The 23,891-nt window shown below is 56.8% G+C and overlaps 5 protein-coding genes across 11 annotated transcripts; 2 read left to right on the forward strand and 3 right to left on the reverse strand.

The window, feature by feature from the left end:
- Positions 1-1,172: 1,172 nt before the first annotated feature.
- On the forward strand, positions 1,173-6,313 carry VWCE (von Willebrand factor C and EGF domains). The gene is given in 20 exon segments (XM_019615272.2): positions 1,173-1,377; positions 1,712-1,806; positions 1,875-1,964; positions 2,063-2,191; positions 2,274-2,390; positions 2,459-2,575; positions 2,727-2,855; positions 2,926-2,985; positions 2,988-3,205; positions 3,289-3,382; positions 3,446-3,528; positions 3,698-3,845; positions 3,848-4,174; positions 4,321-4,406; positions 4,739-4,835; positions 4,908-4,990; positions 5,068-5,158; positions 5,356-5,438; positions 5,517-5,595; positions 5,704-6,313. Coding segments are annotated over 20 exon segments (2,580 nt in total). The 5' UTR covers positions 1,173-1,267; the 3' UTR covers positions 6,048-6,313.
- Positions 6,314-6,409: 96 nt separating this feature from the next.
- LOC100538887 (pepsin A-3-like) lies at positions 6,410-8,901 on the reverse strand. Its single transcript, XM_019616151.2, is given in 8 exon segments — positions 6,410-7,013; positions 7,097-7,241; positions 7,321-7,437; positions 7,617-7,816; positions 7,883-8,001; positions 8,099-8,222; positions 8,641-8,779; positions 8,846-8,901. Coding segments are annotated over 8 exon segments (1,278 nt in total). The 3' UTR covers positions 6,410-6,635.
- A 663-nt stretch (positions 8,902-9,564) lies between these two features.
- LOC100539041 (pepsin A) lies at positions 9,565-11,867 on the reverse strand. The gene is made up of 9 exons (XM_010710765.2): positions 11,754-11,867; positions 11,443-11,599; positions 11,240-11,357; positions 11,002-11,120; positions 10,698-10,897; positions 10,460-10,576; positions 10,251-10,389; positions 10,050-10,142; positions 9,565-9,819 (listed from the first exon to the last, which is right to left on the reverse strand). The coding sequence occupies exons 1-9, from the start codon at positions 11,810-11,812 to the stop codon at positions 9,670-9,672; spliced, it is 1,152 nt and encodes a 383-aa protein (XP_010709067.1). The 5' UTR covers positions 11,813-11,867; the 3' UTR covers positions 9,565-9,669.
- Positions 11,868-16,122: 4,255 nt separating this feature from the next.
- VPS37C (VPS37C subunit of ESCRT-I) lies at positions 16,123-19,619 on the forward strand. Of its 3 annotated transcripts, XM_031553407.1 has the most exons (6): positions 16,123-16,376; positions 16,673-16,785; positions 16,856-17,027; positions 17,626-17,708; positions 17,957-18,030; positions 18,432-19,619. In XM_031553407.1, the coding sequence occupies exons 2-6, from the start codon at positions 16,693-16,695 to the stop codon at positions 18,787-18,789; spliced, it is 780 nt and encodes a 259-aa protein (XP_031409267.1). In that variant the 5' UTR covers positions 16,123-16,376; positions 16,673-16,692; the 3' UTR covers positions 18,790-19,619. The 3 variants fall into 3 exon arrangements, with proteins under 3 accessions (XP_031409267.1, XP_010709069.1, XP_003206241.1); XM_010710767.3 differs by having other exon boundaries at positions 16,125-16,380; positions 17,957-19,619; XM_003206193.4 differs by having other exon boundaries at positions 16,126-16,376; positions 17,957-19,619.
- On the reverse strand, positions 19,610-23,578 carry CD5 (CD5 molecule). Of its 5 annotated transcripts, none has more exons than XM_010710771.3 (10): positions 23,273-23,578; positions 23,156-23,194; positions 22,771-23,040; positions 22,640-22,702; positions 22,105-22,479; positions 21,531-21,815; positions 21,320-21,451; positions 20,880-20,933; positions 20,636-20,752; positions 19,610-20,439 (listed from the first exon to the last, which is right to left on the reverse strand). In XM_010710771.3, the coding sequence occupies exons 1-10, from the start codon at positions 23,568-23,570 to the stop codon at positions 20,420-20,422; spliced, it is 1,653 nt and encodes a 550-aa protein (XP_010709073.1). In that variant the 5' UTR covers positions 23,571-23,578; the 3' UTR covers positions 19,610-20,419. The 5 variants fall into 5 exon arrangements, with proteins under 5 accessions (XP_010709073.1, XP_010709072.1, XP_010709071.1 ...); XM_010710770.3 differs by having other exon boundaries at positions 19,610-20,518; positions 22,640-22,696; positions 23,273-23,576; XM_010710769.3 differs by having other exon boundaries at positions 19,610-20,518; positions 22,771-23,037; positions 23,273-23,575.
- Positions 23,579-23,891: the final 313 nt, after the last annotated feature.

The following is a 23,891-nucleotide window of genomic DNA, read 5'->3' on the forward strand; positions in this document are numbered from 1 at the left end:
TGGCCTCTATTTGACTCTGAGCGGTCCTGGCTTGCTGTTGTCCTGATTACTGAGCAGTTGCCAAAATGCACGCGAGGGGGCTGAGGAGTCCCCAGCTGCCCTCTTCCCCATTGGAACCCATGGGGGTAACAGAGCCCCCACAGATCCTATCCCACACTTAGGAGGCTCTGGGCCACCAGAAGAGGGGAGAATGGCACAGGATCCCAGATTGGATCCTTTCTCCTCACTATGCAACTCAGGTTTTGCTCCAAAAGCTGCATGTGCGCATGAACACCATGGCCCCATGCTAGCACAAGTTTTTTTTCCCCTATATTCTTCCTTTCCTGCAGCAGCTAAGAGGTGGGCAGCATCCTAAAGTCAAGCGTGTATTTCCAGCAGCCCTGAGCTGCTGGGCAAGCCTTAGGTGTGGGAAGAATCCGATCCACCTGGAGCAGGTTGTTTGGGATGGGAAAAGTAAATTGACCCTCCACAGGCACCTTGCCTTTGCTGGAGGGCTCAGGATCTATGCTTAGTCCTTCTCCCTCCCTAAAAGCAAACCCGGGGTGGCAGGTGCCATGCTCTCAGCTTCCCTCCAGGCAGATTTGATGATGCCGTGGGGTCATGCTGCAGGGGAAGCCTGGGGCTGCAGTCAGAATGTCACCCCATTGCTGTGCTGCAGGCAATGCCCTTTGCTCTGTGCCATCAATCATTTATCTGCCCTTCACCTTTGTTTCAGCCCCCGGCCGGGCGCAGGGAGGTTCGGGCTGGAGGGGTTTCAGCCCCCACGGAGCCCCTCGCCGCGCCCTTCCCCACTGCACTTTGGCTCCTCTATCTGCTGCGTGCTCCTCTTTGGTGGGTCCCCGTGCAGGGCTGGGAAGGCAGCCCAGTGCCGCCAGGAGGAGGAGGAGGGGTGGGGAGAGGCCAGTCCGGAGCTCTGCCAGATGTGGGAAAGGAGAAAGCAAGGGGGACGCTGAGCTCCGTTCTCCCCCTCCAAAGAGTGGGGACCCCCTCCCTCGGGGAGGAGGAGAAGGTCGGTGGCGTTGAGGCCGAAGTGCGGCAAGGGCGCAAGGCTCGGCTCGAGCATCCCCACGCTCTTTCTCCCGCGCTGGGGCAAAGGAGGATCGGGGCCCCCCGGCGCGCCCCGCTCTGCCTCCCTCCACCCCCCGCATTGTTCCCGGCCCAGCGGGCGGGAGGAGGAGCAGGGCCAAGGGCCAGCATGCGGTAGGCGCCCCGTGCTGCAAGGCAGGCAGGAAGGCAGCACTGGGAGCGTGCCGCCGGAACCGCTGGCATGTTGGTCGTGCTGCTCGTCCGGGCTGCCTGTGTGTCCCTGCTCCTCCCGGGCGGGCAGGGCAGGGTGTACTCCGGGAGGAAGAAGCCGGCCAGCTTTGCCGTGGAGAGGTAGCCTGCCCCCCTTTTCCTTATCCCTACCCCAACTGCACCTGGGGATGGCGGCGTGCAGTGTCGTGCCCACGTGCGCCCTATCCACTACCCTCGCGGGCTGCCTCTCCCCACGTCTCCATCCTGCCCAGAGATGCGTCTCCACCACCCCTCCGTCCCACCACATCCCGCAGTCATCCCGTGCCCGTTGTACCCCGAGACCCCTTCCTCAGATCCGTGCTGCTGCATCGTCGGCACTCCAGCTCCCTCACGTCCCCAACCCCGGTCCCCATCGCCTCCTCACGTCCGTGGGGCTCGGCAAAGGGTGACCTCCTCCTTCGCCGCCCGCTCCCAGGCGCCACGTGGGGCCCCACATCTGCTTCTCGGCTTTCGGCAGCGGATGTTGCCCCGGCTGGATGCTGGCTCCGGGCAGCGGGCAGTGCATCCTGCGTGAGTACGGGCGCCGGGGATGGCACCGGGTGGGAGTCCCCGCGCCCTCACGTTCCCGCGCCCCGCAGCGCTCTGCTCCTTTGGCTGCGGCAGCGGCTTCTGCATTGCACCCAACCTCTGCTCGTGCCCCGATGGAGAGCGGGGCGTCACTTGCCCAGGTAGGGCCCCATCCCTTCCACGTGCCACGGAGCCGAGGGCGCACATTTGGCTTCTGGGGTGCCCCCGGTGCCCCGCAGAGCCACTCTTTGCCTTCCAGAGCCGCTGGGGAGCTGCGGGGAGTATGGCTGCGACCTCTCCTGTAACCACGGTGGGTGCCAGGAGGTGGCCCGCGTCTGTCCCCTTGGCTTCTCCATGGTGGAGACAGACGCCGGTGTCCGCTGCAACGGTGAGCTGGGGGGAGCGCGGTGTGGCCAGAGGGAAGTTCCCAGCTTTCCCCAGCCCCCAGCTCCATCCTTTCTCGCCCACAGACATCAATGAGTGCCTGAGTGCTGCCTGCGAGGGGCTGTGTGTCAACACCGAGGGTGGCTTCGTCTGCGAGTGCGGCCCCGGCATGCAGCTCGCCGCCAACCGCCACAGCTGCCAGGGTGCGCAGGGCCAGGGGCTGGGGAGGGCCGCTCAGCTGGAGCGCTGAGCCTCAGCCTCTGCCTGGCAGATACTGATGAGTGCCTGGCCACGCCATGCCAGCACCGCTGCAAGAACAGCATGGGCAGCTACCGCTGCTCCTGCCGTCCCGGCTACCATCTCCATGGGAACCAGCACACCTGCATGGGTGAGTGCTGCATGCGGGCTTGGCAGCCCGTTGCCACGGGCTGCATCACAACAGCTCCTCATGCACCATCACCCCTCCCCTATGTGCCCGTGCTGTGCCCAGTGCCACGGGTGACACGGCTGGGGACACCAACATGTTCCACATTCCCCAGATGTCAACGAGTGCCGGCAGGCAGGTGAGCGCCGTGCCTGCCAGCATGCCTGCCACAACACACTGGGCAGCTTCCTCTGCTCCTGCTGGCCTGGCTACCGGCTCAGCAGGGACAGGGTATCCTGTGAAGGTAACCGCCTGTTCCTCCACATGGGAACCCCCAAACTCCCCATGCTGACGCCTTTGCCTTTCCCTCCCAGTCTTCCCCAAGGCCATCCTGGCACCCTCGCCCATCCTGCAGTCCCTGCAGCACCCCCCACACACATCCTACTCCCTCCCGGAGCTGGGGGACCCCTCCTGCTCCCTTCTCCTCACCTCCCTGCCGCGGCACCAGGCCCATCCATTCCTCCCTCCCCTCACAATGCCATCAAGCCGCCCCCTGGGACTCCCACATCAGCTCCTCTCTGCTGGCATCGTGGGGCTCCCCAGGAGCCGGGCGCTCGCTGGAACGAGCCAGGGTGCCAGAGCTGCAGCTGCCAGGTGAGTGCTCCACGTACCTGCATCCACACATCCCCATATCCCCACATCCCCACGTTGTGCCTGAGCTGTGCCCACCCCAGCAGGGAGGCCAAGTGCTGTGCGAAGCCATCACCTGCCTCATACCGTGCTCCCACCCTCTGCCCGCCCCAGCAGGAGGCTGCTGTCCCAGCTGCACAGGTGAGCCCTGGCCCCTTCATTCCCATGCCCCCCTGTGGCCTGCTCTGACTCCCGGCTTTGCAGGCTGCCTGAACAATGGGGTGGCCCACACTGAGGGCGAAGTCTTCACTCCATCAGATGGAAATTGCACCATCTGCATGTGTCTGGTGAGTGCTATGCAGTGGGACAGGGCTGGGGGCAGTCCTCCAGTCCTGTCCCAGATGCTCATGACATTGATGGGACACACTGGAAATATGGGATCCAAATGATGCACTGCCATGTGCCAGGGCTGACGTCCATTGCTCATCCCATGACCACCCACATTCTTCTCTGCAGGCTGGCAATATCTCCTGCATCTCCCCCGAGTGCCCCCCAGGATCCTGCCCCAGCGCCTCACCCCCCAACTGCTGCTCCTGCCAGCCAGGTGGGGTCCTACCAGAGGAGATTGAGTGGCTGTGGGTGGCTCTGCCACACAGATGGGGTCCTGGGGGGGCTCAGCTCCCCATCTCAGCCTTCGTTGCCTCCCTCCTGCCCAGCAAAATGTAGCTTCCGTGGCCAGACCTACGCGCATGGAGCCCACTTCAGCTTGGATGGGGATGAGTGCACTACCTGTGTCTGCCGGGTGGGTCCGGGGCACTTCTTATGGTCCCATGAGTGGCACAGAGCTGCTGGGTGATGCTCCCTTCTCCCCACAGAACGGAGAGGTAGAGTGCTCTTTTGCCCCATGCCCAGTGCTGGACTGTCCCCAGCACCAGCGGCAGCTGCATCCTGGGCAGTGCTGCTTCAGCTGCAAGGACCCTCCGCGCCCCTCGGGTGAGCTGGGCTGTGGGGCACCAGTTGGGAGAAAGGGGATTGGGGATGCATTGCCACAGGTTTCAGGTGGTGTTTGTGTACCCACATGTGGCAGAGAGTGACAGGATGAGGTGCCCTCTCCCCAGCCATGTCCATGTCCCCACCAGGCTGCTTCGTGGATGACAATGGGATAGAGTTTCCCATTGGACAGATTTGGTCTCCAGGTGATCCCTGTGAGTTATGCATCTGCCAGGTGAATGAGAATCTACTCTGTTTCACTCCTCCTACCTGTCCCCATCTCTGTCTCCATCCCCATCCCTGTCTCCATCCCCATCCCTTCCACGTTCCCATCCCCTGTCCTCACGCCTTGCCTTGCGTCTCTGGGATTGGCTTGGGGAAAGATAGGGAGTTGCAAAGCAGGGTCTCTCTCCAGCTGCCTCCTGCCTTGGCCATGCTTCAGCCTCTGCTCTTCCGCCATCCCCAGCTCCACAGGCTTTCTACCCCCTCCATATTGTGTTTAAGCTCCCCCGCTTTGGGTTCAACCTGTATGGCTTCAAGGTCTGTGCCACTTATTCCCCCTCGCAGGCTGATGGCTCGGTGAGCTGCAAGCGGACAGATTGCGTGGAGACATGCCCCTACCCCATCCACATCCCGGGGCAGTGCTGCCCCGACTGCTCAGCAGGTGATGGGGACAGCAGGGGACAGGGTGACAACATGGGACTCCAGGCACTGCAACCCCTCTCTCAACCCATAGGATGCACCTACATGGGGCGGATCTTCTACAACAATGAGACCTTCCTGTCACTCCTGGACCCCTGCCTCAGCTGCATCTGCCTGGTGAGGCATGTGGACTTTGGGGTGTGGACATTTGGGCACCCCTGACCCACTAATGCCCAGCCCTCACCTCTCCCCAGCTGGGCTCAGTGGCCTGTTCGCCCGTGGACTGCACCATCTTCTGCACCTACCCCTTCCATCCTGAGGGCGAGTGTTGCCCTGTCTGTAAAGGTGAAATCCGGGGGCATGGGGACTTGGGGGCATGGGGACATGGGGACACAGGGATATGAGGACAGAAAGACATGGGGACACGAGAACACAGGGACGTGAGTACATGGGGGTGTGGGGATGCAGGGACATAGGGGACATGGGGACAGGAGGACACAAAGATGTGTTCCCCACCCCTGCTTTGAGCACTGTCCCCCTAGACTGCAACTATGAGGGCAGGAAAGTGGTGAATGGGCAAAGCTTCAGCCCTGAGGGCCGGCCCTGCATCCGCTGTACCTGCCAGGTGAGCTCACGCCTCCTTCTTCCTTGCACTCCTCATCCCCATCATCCTCCTCATCATCCTCTTCCTGCTGTGCTACAGCTCGGGGAGGTGAACTGCGAGGAGAGGCCATGTCCCTGGTCCTGCACTGAGCCCACTGCCTGCTGCCCCCATTGCCAAGGTACCACCTCTATATGTGGGTGCCCCAACCTGGCTTTTGTCCCCAGTGTGGAATGCAGGAATTTTAGGGGGGATGAAGCTAAATGTGGGCATCTCTCTCTCTCTGCAGCAGACAACCAGTTGCAGAGCAGTGACACATCCCCATTTCTGTCCCCATCCCCAAACCCACAGCCATCATCCCTATCCTCTTCTCCATCCCCATCTCCATCCCCATCCTTGTCCCCATCACCATCCCAGGAGGGCACACCCCAGTCCCCCCGCCACCGCCTGGCCCAGGTCCTGCTCCACACCAACCCCCTCAGCCCCTCTCTGGGGGGGGAGCCCCCTCCCAACACCCCGAGCCCCCCATTGGGCTGCCCTGGTAAGGCCACAGGATCCCCAGCCCTTAGCAGCAGCCCCAGCTCAAGGCAGGATGCTCAGGAACAGCCTGGGGATGTGGACATGGACACATAGAATCACCCACACCTGGAGGAGGAGGAAGAGGAGGAGGAGGAGGAGGAGCAGGAAGGCTGCTGGATTAGCGGGCCTGGCCGGCCAGGCACAGCTGAAGATGAGGCACTGAGGTGTGCAGTGGATGCACTGAGCAACCAGAAGTGGTGACACATCCTTGGGCAGTGGGCACGGGGACGCCCGGCCCTTCACTACTCCATGGTGCCAGAGGCTGTGGGGCTGGGGTGTCAGTGCTCTTCCACCCCCCAATAAAGCTACCCCAGTATTTACGCTCCAGGCTCCTCCTTGTACCCACCCAGCCCAGCCTCACTTGGTTTTGGGGACATGAGGAACTGTGCAGCTCTTAGGGATCTTATCGCTCTCTACAGCTAACTCTTTCAAAGGAGGTAATTAGCAAAAGGACAAGAGATGATGGCCTCAAGCTGTGCCAGGGAGGGTCAGGCTGGATATTAGGAAAAAATTCCTATCAAAGAGTGGTGCTGCATTGGCACAGGGTGCCCAGGGATTGGTGGAGTCACCATCCCTGGAGGCGTTTGAAAACCATGGAGATGTGGCACTGAGGGACGTGGTCAGTGGGCATGGGTCAGCAGTTCAACTGGATGGTTTTAAAGGTCTTTTCCAACCTTTATGGTTCTGTGATTCTGTGTCTGTGGTGTACCTTAGGCAGCGGGGTGCCAGCCCCACCATGCTGTTGGCTCTGTCGAAGATGCTGTAGTAGCAACGCAGGAAGATGTTGCCAAGGATCCAGAGCTCATCAGTGGCCATGGGGAGGGCATAGGCTTCAAAGCCACTCATGCAGGAGCCATCTGGAGGGGATGGGGATGTGGTGAGTGGTGGGCACCCTGTGTGTACGGTGTGCTAGGGCTTGGGGCTCACCTGGAGGATGTAGAACTGGGTTGGCAGCGGGAATTGCATGCCAGCAATGACAAAGACAATGTCGGACAGAATGGAGCTGCATCTCACTGTGTGCTGCCAGGGATGGGACAGCCTGGCCTCAGCCCCCGTAGGATGCCACCACTGTTCTGTCCCTGCCTTCATCCCCATGTGCTTACCAGATCAGTGGGGCTGTGTGTGGCTCCCATCTTATAGTGGATGTGGCGCATGCTGAGACCAGGGCCTGCCAGCATCGAGGTGCCGCTGTCCAGGATGGCCTTGCAGCCATGGATGCAGGTGATGGGGAGGCCATGCATGGCAATTCTGGAGGCACGGCATGTCCCTTAGGCAGGCTGTCATCCTGGTGACAAGTACCCCTACTCATGCCATGTCCCAGCACTACCTGTCCACCTTGATTTGCCAGTAGGTTTGGGCAGTCAGTGGGATCAAGCTCAGGTTCCCGGTGAAGTGGGAACTGTCAATGCCACCAAAGAACACGAAGCTGCCATTCCGCTCATCACTGTGAGGGGAAGCAGAAGTGGGGTGCCCATGGGGATGCCAATGCCCTTCTGGAACAGAATTCTGCTCCCAGGTCGGAGCTGTGCATGCCTTGGGGTCACCCTAATGTGATGCTTTCATCATTGGTAATGCTTTGGCCCCAAGTGTGTCAGAGTTTGCCTACGTGCTGCTGGTACTTATGGGGTGAGGTAGATGGAGAAGAGGTCCTGAGCCTCCAGACCTTTACTCATCATGTTGTCAAACAGCAGAGTAGCACCGGAGGAGGCAATGCGGGGGAAAGCCAGCCCCAGGAAGCCATTAAAGGGCATGTGGATGAGGAAGGAGCCAGACTCCCACTGGCTCAGCCCAACCATCTGGTTCTGCACCTGGATGCTCCCAACCTGATGGGGAAAGCAGGGAGACTTGGGGGTGCACCACATCTCCCCCCCACCCTGTGCCCCCCTCACCGTGATGGTGTCGTAGGCCAGCACGCCAACCATGCTGCCAGTACCATACCGGGTGACCATACTGATAGTTGTGCTGCAGTAGGTGGAGGAACGAGCCAGGTTGAAGCGTTGGCGGTTTGGCTGCTGCAGGGGAGTGGGGAGAGGGGGGAGGAGAGAGCGCTGCAGGGCAGGAGGGCTGCAGCCCTCCCTAGCTTCCCAATGATCAGCGATACTCACCACAAGCCGGGCTGGAGCAGTACACGGAGGGCACCCACAGGTTGGCTGAGCCGGTGTCAAAGATGACAGAGAACTGCTGTGCTGGCGTGCTGATGGAGATGGTGGTCACGTAGCTCAGATCCAGGTCTATAAATATCTAAGGTGTGGAGGGCAGAGTGATGAGGCCAGACTGTTTTCAGCAGTGTGTGGAGACAGGACAAGGGGAAATGGCCAGAAACTGCAGCATAGGAAGTTCCACATGAATGTGCGTAAGAACTTCTTTACGGTGAGGGTGACGGAGCACTGAACAGGCTGCCCAGGGAGGTTGTGGAGTCTCCTTCTCTGGAGATATTCAAGACCCACCTGGACACCCACTTGTGTGACCTAGTGTAGGGAACCTGCTTTGGAAGGGGGGTTGATTTCAATGATCTCTGGAGGTTCCTTCCAACCCCTACAATTCTGTGATTCTGTGATTCTGTGGAGGCTTCCACTGCCCCCTGCCCAACCCCACAGAATCCCCCAGTCACTGGGGATCCTGCCAAGCCCCTCATGCTCACATCCATGTAGTTTTCCAAGAGCTCCATGGTGGTGGTGCAGCGATGCTTAACTGCTGGGGAGAGGGCTTGCTGCAGCAGGAGTTCCCCCAGCACCCCACTGTCCTGCAGCATTCTCTGCTTTATCTTCCTCTGCCGCAAGATGACCCTGTGGGAGGGACTGCAGCTGAGCACAGCGACAACCACAGGGCTTGGATCCCACCATGACCCCTACTTTGTCATCAGGACATGGGTGGCTACTGCCAGCCCCATCAGCCACAACCACCTCATGGCAGAGGGATGCAGTGCTGCACTGTGGGGTGCCTGCCCTTAAATCACAGCATGCAGAGGCTCTCCCAGATGAGGCGTGCCGGCACCCCAATAAGCCACCACTTTCATCCCACTTGGGGACACTTACTGGCCACCTGCTACCTTGGCATTGGGCCCCTGGCACCTATCAGCTTCCTGCTGTCATGCCACTGCCCTTCTGGCACTTACAGGCTGCCCGCTGCCTTGCTTGGAGAAGTGGGGTGTTTGCACAGCTGGGAGAACCACAGGGAGCTGGGGGATGCAGTGACACCCAGGTGGCAGCAAGCAGCATCACCAGCACCATCCTTAGATGAATCCCATCCCTGGGATGAATCTTCTGATTGTCCCTTCTGTGCACAGGAGACATGTGTGGCTTGCTGGAGGCTGGGGATGAGCCAACTAGGAGCTGCCAGGGGCTCAGTGCTGGTGCTGCCAACAGGAGCCAGTGAGCCATGTGCCAGGTACAATCACAGCTTAGGTGAGCCCTGCCAGCATGTCGATGGTTTTGTCCCAGACCCTGGGTACTTGTGGCCAGCAAGCATCATGGTGGGAGGAAACAAAGGGCCCCACCAGCAGGAGGAGCTCAGCCTGACATCATCAACACCATGGAGATGCGGCAGCCTGATCTGACCCTTCCCAGAGAAACTCAACACATGAATGCATTTCCAAGGCTTTATTATGCTCAGTGACAGCAGCAGTGGGGGCCTGAAAGAAAAAGTGGGGCCTCACCCAGCCAGGAGCCAAAGGTGCTCAGGACAGGGAGGAGAACCCCACCTTGTTGTTGCCCCTGTCGAAGATCACGTAGTACTCGCGGATGAAGACGTCACCGAGGATCCATTGCTCACCCAACTCAGTGGGGGTGCCCATGTTTTCGAAGCCGAGGCTGCAGGACCCATCCTCCTGTGGGCAAGGATGGAGACCATCGCCAACTGCCCAGGACACCCAGAAGAGTCCATCCCCACCCCTGTCTCCATTTCCATCCCATCTCCATCCTCATTTTCATCTCCATCTCCATCCCATTTCCATTCCCATCCCCATCTCCATCCCCATTCCCATTTCCATCCCCATCCAACTCCATCTCCATCCCATCCCCACCCCTATCTCCATCACCACCCCCATGGAGTGCTCACGTTCAGCACGTAGGCGCTGGGTGGCAGGGTGAAGGCATGGCCATTGATATGGAAGGTGACATCAGGTAGTTTGCTGATGTCATCGCAGCTGATCTGTTGGGTACATGGGTCAGTGGCCTTTCTGCCATGTGTCCCATGGCAGGACCTTGGCCTTCAGGGAGGATTCTGAGTCCTGTGGGTCCCCAGGACCTCCTGCCTCACCTCGCCATCAGAGTTGACACCCAGGTCACGGATGATGCGATTGTAGGCACCTTGGGGCATGACTAGCAGCGAGGTGCCAGTATCCACGATGGCTTGGCAGGTAAAGAAGCAGGCGACATACTTCTTGCCAACGGTGACCCTGCATGGAGCCCAGAGGTGAGATATGGAATGTCACCACCCTCACCCTGTCCCATCACTGTCAACAATACCTGTCCATGGTGATTTGCCAGTAGGTTTCAGCAGAGAGTGGGACCCAGTGGATGCCTTTGGTGGTGTAATTTGGGTCAATGCCACCAAAGAGGACAAAGCTGCCTGATTCCCCATCCCTGTAGGAGCAGCCATTAGGTACAGTGGTCCCATGGCCCAGGATCCCCACAGCACTGAGAGGATGTGATGCTGAAGCCTCCAAGGGACCCTCAAGCAGAGAACCTTCTCTGTGGAACCTACTTGCTCAGGTAGACGGAGAAGAGGTCCTGGGCCACCAGGTCCTGGCTCATCATGTTGTCAAAGACAGGGGTGGCCCCAGAGGAGGAAATGCTGGGGAAGGCCAGGCCCAGGATGCCATCGAAGTTGCAGTAGTAGAAGAACGAGCCAGGCTCAGTCTCAGACAGCCCAAAGATCTGATTTTTGACATCGATGCTCGAGACCTGGTAGGAGAGATGGGGAGAGCAGGATGGGCTGGGTTGGGGCATGTGGCATCCCCATGTCCCCACGTCCCATGACACAAGCAGCTGGATCGCTGCTGCCTTACGGCCACAGTGTCATAGCCCAGGATGCCACTCATGCTGCCAGTGCCATAGGCGATGTAGACGGTTTCGTTGGTGCTCACGTAGGTGGAAGACTTGGAGGGGTTGAAGAGTTTGTGGTTACCTGCAGGTATGAGAGAGGGATGATCACAGCCCATCCCACCCTTGGGCACTGAAGGCAAGGTGACAACACATGGCAAAAGGGGACACCATCCACCAGCCCTCAGGGACAGGGATACTCACTGCAGGCTGAGCTTTTGCAATACACAGAGGGCACCCACAGGTTGGAGGAGCCAGTGTCAAAGATGACAGTGAAGTCCTGCTGCGGGGTGCCGATGGAGATGGTGCCATAGTATGAAGCCTGTGGAAGGAGGTTAGGGGGATAGGAAGATGAGAGAGTTGGTGAGGAGCTGGTAGCCCTTGAATTGTGGCCACCCCCTGCTCACATCCATGTAGTTCGTCATGGGCTCATAGGATTCAGTGGCAGTAAGGACAGGGTTGTATTTTGAGGCTGGGTTGTAGGGATGCTTCTTCAGAAAATCCTCCAGCAAGCCATGCTCCTTCAGCTGCTTCCGCAGGGACTTCCCCTTCTGCAGCGGGATCCTGAGGTGTGGGAGAGATCAGGCTCAGGGCAGGGATGGAGATCAGGGCATTTGGGGATACCTATCCTGTGCCTTGGCTGTGGCTATAGCTGGGCACTGTGAGCTGTCCCCTGTCCTTGATGAGCCCATCACATACCCACCACCACACTGCTTACCTGTGGATGCCGCATTGGGCCAGGGCCACCAAGCTGAGGAGCAGGAGCAGCTTCATCATGGTTCTTTGTGGCAAGTTGTCGATACCAACAGTGAAGTGCCGAATGTGCTGGGTGCCCCAGTTGAGCTCCTTATATACAGCCCCATGGTTGTTTGGCCAGCAGCCCCGATAAGAAAGGCAAACGGCTAGGTGGGAGTTATCACAATGTCCACAGAGGACACCAGGGGAATGTCAAGGTAATGGCTTGCCATCTCCTCCACTGGGGCATGGCGTGCTTAGGGAAGGCTCAGGCTCCGGGAGAAACACATCCCAGCATCCTGCAGTGCCATGGGGAGGCCCTGGTAGATGCTGGTCTGATTGCGGACATGGAGGATGAAACTGGGACCAGTTAGGGGATGAAAGTGGGACCCAGTGGGGATGCTGCTGGCCAGGTCAACACAGAGGTCACCCACATATGGTTGCATCAGAGGGGCTCAGCTCTGGTTCAGGCATTGTGGTGCCATGCGCGTGAGCTGACACGGTCACCTTGTCCTGTGCACAAAGCACTGGAGGAAAACAGAGAGAGCCTGCAGCAGTGAGCGCCAGCCTCAGCCCCACTTCTTGCAAGGAGAGACAGGAAAATGGATGCTAACTTCACCAGGGAGAGGAAGGGAGAGCAGCTTAGTAGGGTCTAGCAGGTGATGATAAGGGCAGAAGGGCTGAAATGCCCAATATCCCTAGGCAGGGGACAACAGTGTGCCCATATGGCAGTCTTCCTGCTGGGAAAAGAAGTTTTGGGCAAATGCTCTTGTTGCATTTAAAATACAAACTGGGGAAAGCCTCATAATCAGGACTGGTGTTGTGAAACTACAGTATTCTGTAACTTGGCCACCCTCATGGTCACCTATTTTAGCAAGAAAAGTTCCAGAGCAGCAATAAATGGGCTCAAAGATGAAAAGTAGCTCTGTGAGAAGGTTTTCCTGCACCAAAAAAAAAAATACATTCCACATTTGTGTTCTGATAGATGTGCCTCTGGGTAAGAAGGCCACTTCTCAACACCCTAAATCATAGAGACACAAAATGGTTGGGTTGGATGGGACCTTAAAGCCCATGCAGTTTCAACCCCTCTGCCAAGGATAGAGTTGCTCATCATGGGACAGGCCCTCTGACAGCATCTGTAAACAAGATGTACCAGGGGCAAACCCATGTAAGGACCCCCTGAGCTGCCTCGATCATCAGAGGGTGGTGAGGCCCTCTGCACATTCAAGCTGCCCATTGAAGCTGTGGTTGCCCCATTCCTGGAGGTGCCCAACACCAAGCTGGATGGGGTCCTGGGCATCTTGATCCGGTAAGGGTCAACCAGCCAATGGCAGGGAGTAGGGCTGGGAGGGCTTTAAGGTCTCTTCCAACTCAGCCATTATATTTTTCTATGATCAACAAGGGCAGGCAGGTGGCTCCAGGGGTTGAGCAGCTCTGAGATTGGCCAGAAGCAGATTTTCCTCTTTCTTAGGGCTGTTGCTGAGACTTCTCCCAAATGAACAGGCCTGCAGACATCAACAGCCCACTCACATCCACGATGTCCCCCCAGGATAGAAGGGCTCAGAGCCTGAAGTCAACTCATTGGCAAGGAGCAGGACCAGACTGGTGGCCAATACAGAGAGGTGAGGCCCTGGGGCTGCTGCCTGTTTGTTCATACGTCAAGCTTCTGCATGTGCCTGATAAGAAATGCAGGTTTTTTCCACTGAGAGGCCTAAAGGAAGTTTTTGGAAAACTGTTTGTTTCCAAGGGCTAATGATTTCATAATCTTCTCCCGATGGGAAGCAGGCTATGAAGGGGGAGGACAGAGTGTTTCTGGTCATTTTAATGAACAGTGGAGACAAGGAGGAAATGGGGACAATGGGGACCTCACTTCACAGTCATGGATTGACCAAGAGCTGGGCAATGACAGGGAGATGTGGCTGCTCTGGATATGTCTTTTGGCAGCTGCTGTATTCAAGCCAGGAAAGACACAATCAAGAAATATGCACATCCTAAGGTGTCATAATTGCTGGGAAACCAGGGTAAAAGATGCCTTACTTTTGGACATGAAAGAAGCTTAGGTGACTTGGATTTGAGTGGCAAATAGCTCTGTCTGGATACCTGTGTGGCTTTGTCAGCAACAAAAAAGACAAGGTGGGAATCAGTTGCACCAGACCATCCCTGGTGGCCAGATGCACAAAAAAGTCTGGATGGGAATGGTACAAGATTGGGCACCAACATTGATGTTGCACTGAACTATCATATGGCTCATCCCAGGGGCCAAATCATGTGGTGAGGAACTTTGCTGATGAAGCTCCAGAAAAGCCCTATCAAACAGACCTGGTGCTAGGCAGAACTATCCTTGTTCTGTTGAGGAAAAGATATCCATTCCTAGAGCTTTACTTGTGCCAGTTCAAAAGGCTCAGCCTGAAAAGATAACCTTCCTGAGATATAGTTTATCCTGGTAACAGCAAATCAAGGAAACAAACTTGTTTTCCTCTCCCTGTTCCATCTTTCCTGACCCTTCTGTAAGGGCAGACTGAGAGGACAGGAGTCTGGTTTGATGCTCCTGAAGTGTCAAATTCCTAGAACTTGATGTAGCAAGGTTTGATTAATATCAATAAATGAAGAGAGATGTTGGCTCCTTACTAGGCAGGACCTCCGGATGGTGAGGCCAGCTCTTCCCATCTGCTGTGGGAGACCCAGCCAGTGACTGAGGCCACCTGCAGTATTGGTCTGTGGCTGAACCATATGGTTTGTGAAGCCCTTGGGTTACATAAGAACAGGTACAGGAAGGGAGCTGGCTGGGCTGCAGCTCCCTCGTGAACCACATCTGTGATGTGATGCTGAGAAAGTTGAGTGACTGTTAGGCTCAAAGGGACATTAAACCAAAACCACAAGTGAATGTGGCCAGACAAAAAAACAAAGGTGATATGTGAGACAGAATCAGGACTGCTGAGCTGAATTCTGTACAAGATTTTTTAACCCCACACTGATTTTGTGTTTCTTTGCTCCAGCTTTGTACTGCCACCTCCCATTTCAGTGCCCAATTAGTTGTGAACAACATCAGGTCCACTCATCAAGTCTCCCCTCAGTGGTATCATTCACATACAATATTGCTTATCCCATTACAGTTTCACAAATGGTGAACTGGATGTGCTCCAACCCTTCTACGTCCCTGGAGGCTGTTCCTCACACTATCTTCCTCACACTATCGATCCTCCTTGAAAATATCAATCTCCCTTTGAAATATCATATCCCTTTCTTGCAATAACATTGGGTTCTGCCAAGGTTATCATCCCTACTATGCACCGACTGGACCATTGGGTACTGAACCAGATCTGTATGACTTATGTTTGTCATACAGAAGCCAACAGAACTTCACGTGGCACACAGGAACCAGAGGTGCCTTTCTGGAGCCATGTGCCTGGATGGCAGCACCTCTGAAATATTGCCATGACCTTGCTGTGGTCGCCTTTGTATTCCATGCTTCCTCATGACTGTCTGCGCAGAGCTTTAAGCTAAAAGATGAGACATTCAGGTCAGTTATGAGGAGGAAATTCTGTACTCAGAAAGTGATGAGGCCCTGACGGAAGGGAGCTATGGATTCCCCATCCCTGGAGGTGCTTGTTCAAAGCCAGGCTGGATGGGGCTCTGGGCAGCCTGATCAGGTGGCAAGCAGCCCACAAGGGATTGGGGCTCGGGAGGCTTTGAGGCCCCTTTCAACCCAACCATTCTGTGGTTCTGTGATCTTAGAGGACCCTTTCAATCCAACCATTTTGTGGTTCTGTGATCTTAGAGGACTCTTTCAATCCAACCATTTTGTGGTTCTGTGATACTTAAGGACCCTCCCAACCCAATAATTCTATAATTCTGTTATCTTAGGCATCTGTTTCAATCCAGCCATCCTGTGGTTCTTTGATCTTTAAGGACCTTTTCAACCCAACCATTCTGTGGTCCTATGGGTTCAAGAAATGTGGAGGCAGCATTCTGCAGACCACAAGTGTGGTGGACAGCAGGTGTGTTTGCCTTGCTGCTCACATTGGTGTGCTTTATGCAAGGCAGGCTCTTCACAAAGACTTGCTTTTCTTTCACCTCTTGCAGGGCTCACCGGGCTTACAGCCAGCAGCACTCTGAGCCACTTGAGCCAGCAGTCATTGGAACACTGTGAGAAGCAGCTGCTGCTCAGCGTGAGGTGCTTTACAACACAAAGGAGCGCCCTGCATGGAACCCCTGCACTGTGGCCGCGAGAAGCCAGGCCCCGCTTCAGCTACAGCCACAAACCCAGCCCACGCTGAGTCCAGGCCACAAGATGGCGGCGGCATCACGCACCCCTCGCCGCCAGGGGGTGCCACATCCCTTAGCGCGCAGCGGCCTCTCTCTTCCGGTGAGGCGCCGGAAGTCGGTGGCGGCGCAGTCCGGCGGCCCGAAGCCGGGCGGAGCGGGGTTGTGCTTTACGCCCGCCGGTGTTTGCGGCCTTTCGGTGCTGTCGTGGGCATCGTCGCATTGGTGGAGGGGCTACGCGCTGAGTCCTGAGCGGGGTTGGAGCTGGGAAGAAGCGGGCCGAAGGGTAGGCGAGCCTTGATAGGTGCGCCTGGTGCAAGCAAGCGGGCCTTCCGGGAGCTCTGTGAGTAAGAACTGAAGCTGTTTCTATATCCTTAATCGAATCGTTGCCTGATTGCACTGGGCTTGGCTTGGCTTTGGGGAGGTTCAGGCTGAATGTGAGGAAAGATTTCTTCTCGGAAAGAGTGGTGAGGCACAGGCTGCCCGGGGGGCATAGTGGAGTCACCATCCCTGGGTGTGCTCAGGAACCACGGAGATGTGGCACTGAGGGATGTGGCCCAGTGGGCGTGGGTTGGGCTGGATGATCTTAGTGGTGTTTTCCAGCCTTACTGCCTTTCTGAATTCCTTTCCCTGTTCTAGGAGTCCGTGGCTGTCTGAGCATGGACACCCTGAAGAACCGTACCGTGGAGGAGCTGCAGGCACTGCAGGAGGATGCTGCGGAGATCGAGCGCTTGGCCCTGGAGTCCAGAGAGGTAAGCAGTGAGGCAGGCAGGTGAGGGCTGGCTGCATGGCACTGTGCTGACCGTGGGCTCTGTTCCTCAGGTGCAGGAGCTGCAGCTGGAGAGGGAGATGGCACTCGCTGCCAATCGCAGCCTTGCTGAGCAGAACCTGAAGTTCCAGGTCCCTCTGGAGACAGGACGTTCTGAGCTCTCCAGCAAGTATGAGGAGCTGCAAAACCTTGCTGAACACTGTAAGGAGCAGAAGGCAAAGCTGGGTGAGTGACTTCAGTCTCACTTCCTTTCGTATAATTGCAGAACCACATAATGGTTGGGTTGGAAGGGACCTTAAAACCCCCCAGCCCTAAATTCTACTTTGGGCTGGTTGTTGCCACCAGATCGGGCTGCCCAGGGTCCCATCCAGCCTGGCCTTGGGCAACTGCAGGGATGGGACACACAAGGCTTCCTTGAAAAGCTGTGCCAGGGCCTCACTATCCTCTGAGTGAGGAATCTCATCCTCACAGATAAGCTAAATTTCCTCTTTCTTAGTTTTAAACCCATCTCCCTTCATTCTCTCACTCTCTGCCTGTGTAAAAGATCTTTCTCCTCTGTTTATAAGCTGCCTTTAGGTACCAATCAGGTGTGGCAGTGGTTAAGACTGTTTCCTCTTCAGACTTTTTCCTTACACCAACATTTTCCAAGGGGAAGGCACTGTTGGAAAAGCACACGGAGCTCAGGAATGAGGACAGTGAACTTTTTGCTTTAGGTTTTCCTTGTGTCTCAGTAGAAAGCTGTGGAATAGGTGACAAGCTCTGTTAGACAGGTCAGTGTGCTAACGTTTTTGCCCTGTTCTGTGTTTATTTCTCTGCTGCCCAGAGAAATTTTCAGCTGCAATGCATCCTCAAATGTTGCTGGATCTCCTGCAGGTGGAAAGCCAAAAAATTGAAGAGGAGTCTGAGGTGAGCTTAAGGTTTGAAACAATTAGCAGTTCAAGTGATTCGTTCTAAGAGATTTGCAGTTATTCTACCAAACCTAATCCCTTAAATCAAGGATTATCTTTTTGTAGCTTAAAATTGTTGCTCCAAAAAAGGTTGGATTATTTCTTCTTTGATTCTATGTGGTGCAATGGTCCTCTGAGGGAGATACCAATCCCAAAGTGGATTTGGGGAGGCAGCACTGAGGGATGTTGTACTGTCTTCTCTTCCAGAAAATGGCTGAGAAGTTCCTGGAGGGTGAGGTGGTCCTGGAGACCTTCCTTGAGCAGTTCTTGGTGATGAGGAGGTTGTCACATTTGCGCCGGGTCAGGGTGGAAAAGCTGCAGGAGGTGCTGCGGAAGTTACGAGCACCACAGGAGCCTGTCAGGGACGCACAGCAGAAGCAGCCTCCTTGTGCAAACATGGACCCACCGCAGCTATTGCCCGTCCCATCAGGGGCTCCTTCTTTTCCGCTGCCCTACAGCCCGACCCCAGCCATGCCACTCGGCCCCACAGCACACGGAGCTCTCCCACCTGCTTCTTTTGCAGGTGCCCCACTCACCACAGGACACATTGCTGCCTCTCAGCACAGCACCCAGCCCGCCCTTCCCTACCAGCCTCCTCCGGGTGCCACGTACCCACCCTTGCAAGCTGCTGACTCCGCACCAGGCTTCTCCAAACCTCCCCCAAGCGCCTCATTTGCACCAGCCTACTCCTGGTCTCCATCCAGGGGCCCACCACATGTTCCCTCCTTTCCCTCCACTCCACCATCCAGACCTGGCTACCCACCTTACACACCCCCTGGGGCTGGGCAGCCACAGTGTCCCTACCCCACACAGCCTCCCCTCTCCAGTTTCCCGATTCCCCCTCAGCCTCCCTATCCACCAGGGCCACCCTGTGGGTACCACCCCCCACTTGGGAACCCCCCGCACCCTGCTTGGCCTGGCAACTAAACCAGACAGTGTCCTCTGCTGCTCCCTCCTCTTTGTGGACTGAGGAAGAGGAGCAAGCCCAGAGCTTTGCTCTTCAGCCGCTCTACACCAGAGTGTTGCATAGGATGCAGTAGCAGCCACACATCTTTAGGATCATTGTGAAGTGGTTGCTGGTGGCTGAAGTGGCTGCTTCCCAACAGGTTCATCCAGGCTCTGATATAGCACCCAGGCAGCCAGCTGTGTGTTATACATGGGATGTGCACTGATAAGGCCTGCTGGGAGCCTGACCACTCTGTGTGCAAGCAAGCAATCCTCTGGGTCTGTCTGTCATTTATAACACATGTAGAGTAGGAATTCCCAGCTTCTTCATAGATATCCCAAAGGTACAGTGGGAATCTCAGTATGTCAGCCACAAAATGTTTGCTGTCTGCAAGGGGCCCTCCTGAAATAGGAGGTGGGAATAGCTGGGCTCACAGGTGTGTTGTAGCTCAGAGATGCTGCCATGCCCTAAAGCAGAAGCACATCCCAACGCTGCCCCTTTCAGGTGACAAAACCCATCTCCACACTGCTCAGGAGCCTCCACATCCCACACAGGCTCTGACTGAGAGAATGAAGGCTCCAAGCACAGGATGTGGGTGCTTTTACACTGAAGAGGGGTTCACGCTGCCCTAGGGGGTGTGTCCAGGTCGCACAGAGGAGTTAGTGTTGCACACTCAGCTGCTCCTGTGGTGCCCAGGGGTGGATTTGGGATTCCCCTTCTTGGGAAACGAGGTGATGGGGAGCCAGGGCTGCTAGCAGAAATGGCGCTTGCATTGCTCAGCACTTCTTCCTACCAATACCGCTTCTTTGTAAGTTATTTATAAGGGGAGATTACTAATGGACTAGAACAAGAGGAATGCTTTAGGGAGTCGATGGAAGCAGTCTCACACGGTGGTTAATTACAGTAATAAAATGGTGAATCGTATGTGGAGTCCCAGCGCTGGTACCTTCAGAAATGACAGAGCTCTATTGATCTTTCTGTGCCATCTTCGCAGCCACACACTGATTTCCTCTCCATTTTCTTAACACAACCTTTCACCCTCCTGCAGTACTGTCTTCCAGTGCATCCTTCCTGCTCTCCGGCTCTTTCTTTCCCAAGGGGCCCATTGCTGCCTCTCTGCACCACTTCTTGCTCATTCCTTGTGCTGGTGGTGCCTTTTGGTTGGCCATCCGAGGAGTGGTATGGTAGCGGAAGGTAGAGAACAAGACATCATTACCGGAAAGAACCATTTTATTACCAGTTAAATGGATTGCTTCTTGATGTTTCTGTTCTTCCTGTGCTGCCTATCCGTGCTTTGCTTTTTGCACAGCCTTTGTGCTGTCCTGCGCACGCGCAGCCAACTTCATTTCTCTGCTTACAGCCCCAAGGCACGTGGTTGCATCACAGCAGCCCTTGGCCCCATGGTGCAAACTTTCAGATGCATGCAGAGCTCAGAAAGTCCCCATCTTGTGCTTTCCCAGGCAGGAAGGAGGCCCAGAAGTGAGAGAATGAGCAGGAAGAAGAAAAAGGTTGCTCAGAGGCTGAGGCACATCAGCACCCTGAGGCCACCGTAGGGTCAGAGGTGAGCGCAGCAAAGGATGCGAGTGGGCTAATCTCCAGCAGAGAGATCCCCAAGTGAGGCGGGTGGGCTCCAGCACCATGGGGATGGGGATATGTGGGCGTACATCCATCTGTTCCATCAGCTCTATGCAGCTGAATTAACCGATCCCATCAGTGGGGCGGCCCTACCTCTGCATCTCACAGCCTGCGGGCAGAGTGCAGGTCATAGTCACTGTCAGAGGAGTTGTCCAGGGCACTGGAAGCTCGTGCTGTGCCTTCCAGGGCTGTGGATTGAACCACACACAGCTCCTTACCCAGTGCCACCAGATGGTGCCCGCATTACAGAGCCCCACATTCATCCTTCCCCATGGGAAGGGAGCGCACGTTCCCAGTGTCCTCACCTGGGTACGCTAACAGGCTCTTCTGGGGGGGCTGAGCATAATCATTGTCCCTCCCCTGCGCCCTCTGCTCCTCCACTCTTGCCCTCGGGGTGACAGTGCTGTTGCGGTGGAAGGAGACTGCAAGGCAGGGTGGCTTGGGGAGAATGCTTGGTGCCGCCAAGCCAGCACTGCACTGGCAATTCAATGTGGTGGCAAGAAGCAAGAGCTGCTTACACCCCACACCAAAACCCCGCTCCCTGCTCACCGCTCTGGTGTAGTCCCGTGGGGCCAATCCACTGCCGCTGCTTCTTCTTGGAGACTGTGAGGAAGGGATGGAGAGAGGGAGGGAGAGGATGAGGTCAGGTTGCATCCCTCCAGGAGCCCACTGTGGCCCCATCTGCCATGTCCAGTAATCCTCCTGGTAATCCCCTGTCTCATGCTGAGCACTCATTTATGCACTAATCCTTGTGCCGCAGGCAGCACAGGGACAGTAGGGACAGAGTGGTGGCAACGATGTAGGGAAAATGGGGATGAAATGGTAGCACTAGTATAGGGACAGTGAGGATGGAGTGGTAGCATCAGCGTGGGATCCAGGGGAAGCCACGTGGAGTGCACACGTGTCACCCTAAAAACTTCAGGGAGATGGGGGATGTGGTTGACACAAAGAGGGGGGTGTGGGGACAGGTTGGGGGTCAGGCCACCTACTCTTCTTCATCAGCCTCCTGTAGGCAGGGGGGCCACAGATGAGCAGCAGGACTCCCAGCAGGAGCAGGGCCAGGCAGATGCTGGCCACTGTGCCAGGGGCGGTGCCAGCAGGAGGTGGCTTCGACTTCTGGCCTGGGAGAGGATGGCGTCACCATGCAGGTGGCACCCCCAAGGGAGTGGCACTGTGAGGAGTGGGCACACAGCTGCTTACAGACCACATGGGTGCGAGAGCAGCCTTGGACTTCCTTGGAGCTCTCGGGACAGAGATGCAGGTAACGCTCCTTGCAGATGATCCCACTGGCATGAGAGTCCCGCAGCTCAGTGCTAAAGGAGAGGTCCCCACAGCGCAGCTCCCTGCAGAGCTGGCGGCTTCTCTCGACACGGTGTACCTGCTCGTCACATAGCATGTGCCAGTGGCCCCTCTGGAACACCTCGATGTGCCCCTCGCATGGCGTGGGGCCGCCTGCCAGCCTGCGCCCGGCACGTGGCTGGGAACCTGCAGGGAGAGGACTGGTGGCATGGTGGCACAGACAGTGCATCCCCATGGCAAGCACAGCCATGAAAACCCATAACAGCAATATGTCATCTCTTTAAACCCCACACGCCCCACAAAACAGCTTCAAAGCCTGAGCAGATGGAGGTGAGGGCCAAGGGCTTGGCAATCCCATGGCACAAGCAGGATGCTGGGTACATCTTCCAGTAACCAAGTGTGTGCAGTTTTGTCTTTGTATGTGAGTGCAAGGGGTACCACTGCCACCCATCCTTTGCCCCCGTCACACGCTCACCTGGGCAGATGAGGAAGGTGGACGCTTTCCTGTGCCCATGGCTGGTCCAACTGAAGCAGTCGAGCAATTCAGGGCTGGTGCATGGCACCACTGCCTCCCACCTCACAGGCAGGCGGCTCTGTGGTGGCAGAGACATGGGACCACGCGCTGGGTCACCAATGGGAACACCAATGGGGATGTCAGTGGTGTCACCCACAGCGACACCAATGGGGATACCACTGGGGTTGTTGCAGCCAAGTGCATGGCAGATGCGAGTGGGTAACTCTGGCCAAACGTCTGGGCTGAGTGCCACGGCCCCCCATCGGCCCCGCAGGTGCAGCTCCACAAAGCCTGAGCAGCTGAAGTTGCCATCCACCAACCGCAGCCATGGGGCGCCTGGTGAGGAAACAGAGACAGTGCAGCCATCACACACGTGGACCTCAGCCCCAAAGCCCCCCATGTTCGCATTGGTGGGGAATGAAGTCCTCGCTATGCATATCCTATCCTGCTACCCAGCTGAGTATCCCTGGGGTGGCTGTGAGCAGGGAGCTCTCACCGGTGGGCTCGGGGCTGGTGGTGGGAGGTACGGGTGGGGGCTCGGTTCTGGTGGGCTCTGGCTCTGAAATGAGAAGAGAGGAAGCAGGTGGGGGCAGTGGGGCACAGATGGCCTTAGGGGGCCATGCTCACCACTGCAGGCGACAATGGCTTGCTGGCTGCAGTTGACAGCCACCCAATGGCACGTCTCCAACCCCTTGCACCGCATAGCCCATGCCTGCTGATCCTCGAGGTCGGGAGGCATGAAGCTCAGCTTGGTAGGAGGGCCACAGTCCAGCTGCTGGCACACACTGTCCTGGCTCACACCATCCCAGCACACAGGGCTCCATCTGCTCCACATTTGCACCTCCAGCAGCCCAGTACAGCGGCAGCCACCACCAGAGAGCCGCAAGGTGGGCTCTTCTGGAACAGTGAGCATTGGTGGTCAGCATTCCTCACCTGGCACTGGGCATCCCATGCCATCATGAAACCATACAGGTTCCACAACCCCAAAGCTGGAGCCCCAAAGCACACTTACCTCCAGGGCCCAGGGCTGCTCCTCTGTGCCTGCAGCTGGCTGCAAGAGAAGGGGACAGTATCAGCCTGCACCCTGCACCATGGGCAAAGTCCCCCAGGAGAAGCACCACATACTCACCCCACATCCCCACCATGAGCAGAAGGAACAGGGCAGGCTTCTGGGCTGCCATGGAGCCGTACTGCCTCCTCCGCCCCGGTGCTGGTGGCTGAGCAAGATATGTGGAGCAGCAACACCTCTGTACCCAGCCTGGGGAAGGGAGGCCAGGGCGGGGGGAGAGGGGAGGCGGGCAGGCAGCAGCAGGCTGTTTTTCTTCCCTCTGTGGTTTTTGCGTCACATCTTCCTCATTTGAAGTTGCATCCTGGTAGCTGCCTCGCCAGAGGCACAACCAGAGAGAAAGAGGGGGACTGTACCTCATTTTTCATCCCATGCTCATCCCCAACCCATCTACAACCCCGTGACATCCTATCTCCTTCCCTATTTCCATCCAATCCCCACTCCATCCTCATCTCAATTTCCATCCCCATGTCATCCCCTTCCTGTCCCCATTCCTGTTCCCATTCCCCATCCCATCTCCAATCTCATCACATCCCATCCCTGTCTACATCTCATCTCTATATTCATCCCATACCCACTGTCTCCCCATCCCATCTCCAACCCCATCCCATCCCTATCTCCACTCCTTCCCATCCATCCTATCCCCATTCCCTCCCCACCAAGGGATCCCCATCAGCCCCTA

This window comes from Meleagris gallopavo, chromosome 5, assembly GCF_000146605.3.
Source record: "Meleagris gallopavo isolate NT-WF06-2002-E0010 breed Aviagen turkey brand Nicholas breeding stock chromosome 5, Turkey_5.1, whole genome shotgun sequence".
Classification (NCBI taxonomy): domain Eukaryota; kingdom Metazoa; phylum Chordata; class Aves; order Galliformes; family Phasianidae; genus Meleagris; species Meleagris gallopavo.